Source organism: Protobothrops mucrosquamatus, unplaced genomic scaffold (genome assembly GCF_001527695.2).
Source record: "Protobothrops mucrosquamatus isolate PMUCROS unplaced genomic scaffold, P.Mucros_1.0 scaffold2205, whole genome shotgun sequence".
NCBI lineage: Eukaryota > Metazoa > Chordata > Lepidosauria > Squamata > Viperidae > Protobothrops > Protobothrops mucrosquamatus.
In genome coordinates this window covers 1,438-8,938 of record NW_015388297.1, presented here as the reverse complement: position 1 = coordinate 8,938, position 7,501 = coordinate 1,438, and the positions used below count along the sequence as shown (strand labels likewise).

Genomic DNA, 7,501 nt, shown 5'->3' with positions numbered 1-7,501 from the left:
AAGACTAGCTGTATTGCATTGTTGTAACTTGGCCTTCTCTTGTCAATGTGTGACATGAGCAGATCAGCCAATGTAGAGCAACATCAGCAAATATTTTAGGAAGGATTCTAGTATGGTAGGAGGAAAAGAGTCCGTGATATTTTTGTACTAAACCAATACTTGTGGAAAGAAAGTTATGACTAACTGCCAATGTTCTGAGGTTTGAGCTAGCTGCTAGACCCTTCAGTCAGGCATAGCTTTGGTGTTCTTTTTAATCTTATTTAATAGGCAAATACTAGCCGTACAGTTTCTAAAGGTATCCTGAAAATAGTCATAGTATACTCTGTCCTTTATGTCAAAATCATTTTATGCTGCAAAATACTAGCCTCTTGGCCCAAGTAACACTTAGAGACAAAATGCTTTCATGATACAAAACTGACAAAATATCCAGGACAAACATAACAAAATATCCATAACAAGATATTTGGCACCTGACTTGATATCATGAATTATTTGGGCAAATGATAATGAGTTGCTCCTTGAGTTTGTATATCTTGATTGGCTAAGATTTCTTCCACTGGCCCTTTACTATATGTCATTTGCTACTGTTCCCTCACTTCAAATGAACGTTGGCCTTTGACTGGGGAACGGAACTAAATTCTGCATTTGACAAATGAAAGATCAGTTTTTGAAGCAGTAATGCAGCAACAGAAATACAGAGTTATTTAACAATATATGGTCATCTATTTCCCTTTCATACTGGGGCCATTTCAGAGTGGCTACATTGAGATAAGCAAGATTAGAACAACATAAATTCCATGGCAAAATTAAGGTAGATATTTGATTACTCTAACCTCTAAACCACACCATAATGGTTTGTATCTATAAATCAGGCTGAAAAGTGGTTGCAGCTTTAAATAGCTCATTGGTTACACAAGTTAAGTAATTACCAGGGTGGGGTTAAGAACTTAAAGGCAGTGAGAAGGCAGTGTTCTAGTAGTTGTTGTTTCTAGTTTGTGGCTGAAGAAGGTTGGGTTGTTATTATTATTTTTTGTATGTTCAGTTCCAGTTAGGTAAGTACAAGAATAATAGCACTATGTTCTGAATTATTTGTGTTGCTGGCTTTAAGATTGAGGCATAGTTTGCTTGTTTCATAGGCTGCTACATACTTAGTTTCCATATGGGTTTGTTTTTTTTCTTGAGATAATTTACATCTTGTGCTACTGTGCATTTTGTTTCACAAGATACAATTGGCTAGCTTTGTACAATGAGCTTAACTAGTTTATAAGACAAGCAAACTTAAGCCAATGCACGCTAGACTTGAGAATTTATTGAAATACAATTCCTCTATGTAAATTGTGGTTTATTTGGTAAACCACAAGCTATGGCTTGTTGCAGCATATGTTTTTAGGCAGTGGAAGGAATATTTCGGATTCTGTTTTTCAAAGGTGATGGCCTTTATTTTTTGTATGAGGTAAAATTAAAAAAAATATTGTGTTGAGTCTGACTGCTATTCATTAAATGGATATAGCTCTACAATCTTGCCATCAATACAAAAAATGTTTGTCACTAATGTAGCTGTTTTAGGTGCGTTGCATTATTAACCATGATATTGTGGGTTGTCTGTCAAAAAGCACATTTCTTTAAAAAGGGGTGCTTTCCCCTACCTTCTTTTCCTTTTGGCATGTGGAACCGGAGTGGATTGGAGCTGAAATATTCAATGAAAATACTTTCTAAACTGTTCTGTACATTTCATGCTTTTGTAAATGGAATAACCGCTAAGCATGATTACTCAGGAAATGACTCATCCAGTGACTGTCCTTTTTTTTTTTCCCTGCCTGGAATTAACTATGTGCACAAAGAATGGAAAGGCTAAAAATGGGTTCTTTACAATAAGTTTCTCTGCTACTTTTGAAGATGGTGAATTTGTCTCCAAAGGTACCCACTCGGAAATTGATTTTATGCTTGATTTTTAAAACTTCTCTTTTTCTTCTTTCTCTCTCCAGGCCCAAGAAGAACTGGGCAGAAGGGCAGTCATTGTCCCAACCCCAACAAATCAGCACACTCTAGAAAATCCAGCATCTTTTTTGCATCTGCTGTTCAGGAGTCTATTTGGCCTCTTTCAGCGTTTTCTAGCATTTACAGCTGGTAGAGTCAAAGAGTGATTAGAGATGCAGGCTGATACGGTGTCAAAACATTTCATTGCCTCGGGTGTCCAGCTTGTTGCTGATGTTTTGACTAGTCTCCTGTCCAGCAGCTGGGAAATGGGAGATAGCTTTTCTCCAGAGGAAACCCAGGATGAGGGAAGCAGCTCGTCTTCAGAGGACACGCAGTGGACCCCGTTGCGTTGGTCAAGATCCAGCATGAAGTCAGAGATAAAGCGCCTTCAGACATTTCAGCTCTGGCCCACGAGCGTTCCTGTTTCTCCAGCTGAACTGGCAGCTGCCGGTTTTTATTTTGTCGGTCCTGCTGACACTGTCCAGTGTTTCTGCTGTGGCGGGTCGTTGTATAATTGGGTAGCTGAAGAGGATCCCATGGTAGAGCACAAGAAATTCTTCCCATCGTGCCTGTATATCCAGGAGAAAACCGTAGGAAATTGCCCACAGGTGCCTTGGAGCGAAGAACACCTGGACTGTGTAGATGGCCAATTTCTTGGCATGCTGCAAAGTTTAAATGTGGAGGAGAGCCCTGTAGGTGGCCAGGCAGAATACCCCTATATGGAGACAGAAGAAGATCGCTTGGTGTCGTTTGAAGACTGGCCATCTTATTCTCCGGTGTCTCCTGAATCGTTGGCCAGAGCTGGCTTTTTCTATACAGGTATGTGAGGAAATGAGAACTGCTTTTGTTGGGCAAGACCCAGGTTCCGTCTACATTAATGTATGGCTTGTTATTCCTGGAAGCCTAGACCTACAGTATCTCGTGAAACGGGTGGTCTTAGTCTATTTTGTATTTCTGTATTATTTATTTGTATCCCACCTTTATATATATTTTTTACAAATAATTCAAGGGGATGAATATATTTAACACAACTTTCTCCTCCTATTTTCCCCACAACAAGAACCCTGTGAGGTGGGCTGGGCTGAAATAGGGACTGGATCAAAGTCACCTAGTTGGTGTTCATGGCTAAGGTGGGATTTGAACACACTCCCGCTTTCTAGCCTGCTGCCTTAACCACTGGACCAAACTGGCTCTCTTCTGCCTTTATTACAGAAATTAAATGAGTCAATTTTGTATAACTCGGCGAGGCATACCTAATGTTCCTGCCTCCTGTTTACTCACAGCACCAACCCTGTGAAGTGGACTGGGTTAAGGATAACTGGTACAAAGTCTCCCAGTCAGTTTTTGTGCCTAAAATAGGTCAAGAATACACAATCTTCTAGTTTCTGGTCTGACACTTTAACCACTCAATTGACCTAGCTCTCGAAGGAAGAATTATGATACTTTGGAATGTGTAAGACCTGGTTTGATTTCCTGAAGTCTAAAATCATTTTATTCCGTACAGTTTGTTTAATAATTTGTTGCAAGCTATGGAAGCTTTGGCCAGGAAACGCTGAGGCTAGCTCTCTCTCTAAACCAGGGGTCCCCCAATCTTGGCCACTTTAAGACCTGTGGACTTCAACTGCCAGAATTCTGGCTCATATTTATGACGGTCACAGTGTCCCTGGATCCTGTGACTTTCTGACAAGCAAAGTCAATGGGGAAGCCAGTTTCACTTTAACAATCCTGTTACTAACAACTGCAGTGATTTCACTTAACTGTGGCAGGAAAGGTCGTAAAATGGGGCAAAACTCACTTAACAAACATCCTGCTTAGTAACAGAAATGTTGGTGTCAACTGTTAGTCATAAGTCGAGCGCTACCCGTAAAGTCTCCATAGCTTAGGCCCAAAGTACCCAAAATTCCCATATACATACACATATTCCACACTACACACTCTACTCTTTTACCATTTGTAAGCTGCTGTAGATGCATCTAACAGCTGTAAATTCTCCTGTTTAATGGCACATCTTTACTGTAAACCGATTGGAATTGAGAGAGGTCTCCTCTTTATAGTAGCATGGTGAAAAAAGTAAGGTTCTACATTTAGGCAAGAAAAACCAAATGTACAGGTATAGTATAGAGGATACCTTGCCCGGGGATGCTGTGACAGTGGTAAGTGTGAAAAAAACGGTCCTAAGTTGCTTTTTTTCCAGCGCTGTAACTTTGAATGGTCACTAAATAAGTGGTTGTAAGTCAAGGACTACCTGTACACACTTTCAAGAATCCTTTCTCCCAGAGGAGCAATACCTCTCCCCATTCTAAGTATTTAGAATAGAATAGGGCTGAAAGGGACCTCGGAGGTCTTCTAGTCCAGCCCCCTGCTTAAGCAGGAGAACCTATACCATTTTAGACAAGTGACTGTCTAGCTTCTTCTTAAAAATCTCCAGTGATGGAGCGCCCACGATTTCTGGAGGCAAGCAATAACACACAGCCATAGCTGCAGAAGTAGAGTTGAATACTCCATTTGTAAAGTCGTCCATCTCGACAAGGGACTCTGGGCAATGGACAATAACATAACTTGCCCTGCTTGCTAGTAAGGCAAGAAGGATTTTTCTGTGGAAGCGAGTTCACGGCTGCGGAATTTCCCCTAACCTGCTTGAACGCTTAGGGCACGGGTAGGCAACCTTGGCTCTTTTATGACTCGTGGACTTCAACTCCCAGAATTCCTGAGCCAGCATGGGGGAACTATGGCCCCTTCATGACTCGTGGACTTCAACTCCCAGAATTCCTGAGCCAGCATGGCTCAGCTTGGAAACCTCTCCCTTTTCCCTCAGTGTGGCTGGCTCAGGAATTCTGGGAGTTGAAGTCCACGAGTCATAAACGAGCCCAGGTTGCCTACCTCTGGCTTAGGTGAAACGGTTTGATAATGGTGTGCAGGCTTGTAAGTGCCTCTTGAAATCTCAAACTAAAATGGGGGACAATTCAGGCTTTAGTGCCCTGGGAAGGGAATTCAATCTGCCTGGCTTACTTCTGTTCTCTTTCCCCACCATTTCCATTTTGGAAATTTTTAATTCTGCACGACTGTCTAGGCTAGGGGTGGGAGACGATGGCCCTTTTGTGACTTGTGGACTTCAACTTGAAGTCCACAGGTCATAAAAGGACCATTATTCCCACCCCTGGTATGGGCAGTAGTCTTCTGTTGTCCTGAGTGAAGGGTCAACCTGGCCTTGTCACTCCTTGATGAATATAAAATGAGGAGACTTTGAGTGGATCCCCTGAATTCTGTACTAGTTCTTGATTTCATTTGCTTGTTACTTTTACTGGACCTATCCAGAAAAATCATATCCATCAAAAGCTGTAGCAATGGTCTCTGCCATAATAGCTTTAATTCTGAGAGGGGGTCCTGGCATCTCCAAGCATCTGGCAATGGTTTTTTGTTTGTTTCTGTTGCTCTTGACCAACATGTGATCTTTTGTCATGGATGTTTTCAGGCCAGCAAGATCATGTGCGGTGTTTCTACTGTGATGGTGCACTGAGGAACTGGGAACAAGGAGACGATCCCTGGATAGAGCACGCCAGGTGGTTCCCAAGGTGATAAATTCTGATGTACAATTTTTTCTTTCATCCTCCATGTCTTGTGGGAACTGGCATGGACGGGTTTTTTTTGACCCTGATGTTCAAATTATCTCTTGGATGTAACTGATAATGGGGGGGGGGGGAAAGCACACTCTCCTTGGACTGAAGGATTGTGTCAGCCATGGCCATTCCCCATCATTCAGTTAGAACTGAAGAAGCTTCTTGGATGAGAAGCAAAATGTTTTTAAGGGGAAAAAAAACCCGAGAAAGTCCAGTTGCCTTTTGGGGAAGCACCTCTGGAACAACCATGACCTGGATGACAGAATCTCCATGTTGTTGTTAGTTGCAAAGTCGTGTCCGACCCATCACAATCCCATGGACAACGTTCCTCCAGGCCTTCCTGTCCTTTACCATCTTCTGGAGTCCATTTAAGCTCACGCCTATTGCTTCAGTGACTCCATCCAGCCACCTCCTTCTCTGTCGTCCCCTTCTTCTCTTGCCCTCCATCTTTCCCAGCATTAGGCTCTTCTCCAGTGAGTCCTTCCTTCTCATTAGGTGGCCAAAGTACTTGAGTTTCAACTTCAGGATCTGGCCTTCTAAAGAGCAGTCGGGGTTGATCTCCTCTAGGACTGACCGGCTTGATCGCCTTGCAGTCCAGGGGACTTGCAGGAGTCTTCTCCAGCACCAGAGTTCAAAGGCCTCAATTCTTTGGTGCTCAGCCTTTCTTACGGTCCAACTTTCACAGCCATACATTGCAACTGGGAAAACCATGGCCTTGACTATACGCACTTTTGTTGGCAGGGTGATGTCTCTGCTTTTTAGTATGCTGTCTAGATTTGCCATAGAATCTCCACAGATGGATCCAATGGAAGATCACTTTTTATATTAACTAACAAACAATATTTACAACTAACCTTTTCTCAATCTTCTTCCTTACCCCTCCTTCCACAGATGTACATTTCTGCTCCAGTCCAGAGGGAGAGAGTTCATAAGTCACACCCAACAATCTAATGTAATGTTGGTGAGTATGCGTGCATCTTCTGTAGGACTATAGCTTAAATAATACCCAATGCTGTGAAATGTCTGGATATGTAACAGGGGCTCTCTTATCCATTATGTTATTGTGGGTAAAGTGGCTGACCCGGCATGTATATCAAAACTCAGATGGGTTGAAGGGGGTTCTTCCTCTCTGAGACATATCTAGCTGGGTTTGGGGCTTGGCCCCAGGTGTGATCCCAGGGGTGGGGTGGCAATTTGTCATCTAGGAAGTTTCGGAAGCTTTACAGTGCAGCTAACTGGATGTAAGATCCTGGGGCTAAAGTTGGGTTCCAGGGAACTATTTGACTAGTTGCAGAGGTAGGCGACCTTGGCTCTTTTATGACTTGTGGACTTCAACTCCCAGAATTCCTGGGCCAGCCATGCTGAGGGAAAAGGGAGAGGTTTCCAAGCTGAGCCATGCTGGTTCAGGAATTCTGGGAGTTGAAGTCCATGAGTCATAAAAGAGCCAAGGTTGTCTACCCCTGGTCTAGGCGGCTCACCGCTTAGAACAGGACTTAGGACAGGGATAGGCAACCTTGGCTCTTTTATGACTCGTGGACTTCAACTCCCAGAATTCCTGAGCCAGCCACGCTGAGGGGAAAGGGAGAGGTTTCCAAGCTGAGCCAAGCTGGCTCAGGAATTCTGGGAGTTGAAGTCCACGAGTCATGAAGGGGCCAAGGTTGCCTACTCCTGGTCTAGGCGGCTCACCGCTTAGAACAGGAGGACTTAGGACAGGGGTAGGCAACTTTGGCTCTTTTATGACTCGTGGACTTCAACTCCCAGAATTCCTGGGCCAGCCATGCTGAGGGGAAAGGGAGAGGTTTCCAAGCTGAGCCAAGCTGGCTCAGGAATTCTGGGAGTTGAAGTCCACGAGTCACAAAGGGGCCAAGGTTGCCTACCCCTGGACTGGTTGCAGCTGCTGTTATGTC

The 7,501-nt window shown here is 43.5% G+C and overlaps 1 protein-coding gene across 1 annotated transcript; it reads left to right on the top strand.

Moving 5' to 3' along the window:
• Positions 1-2,112: 2,112 nt before the first annotated feature.
• LOC107295040 (baculoviral IAP repeat-containing protein 7-B-like) lies at positions 2,113-6,555 on the top strand (the record flags this gene model as incomplete). Its single annotated transcript, XM_015824329.1, has 3 exons — positions 2,113-2,796; positions 5,450-5,549; positions 6,486-6,555. Coding segments are annotated over exons 1-3 (816 nt in total), but the record flags the coding sequence as incomplete, so codon positions are not given.
• Positions 6,556-7,501: the final 946 nt, after the last annotated feature.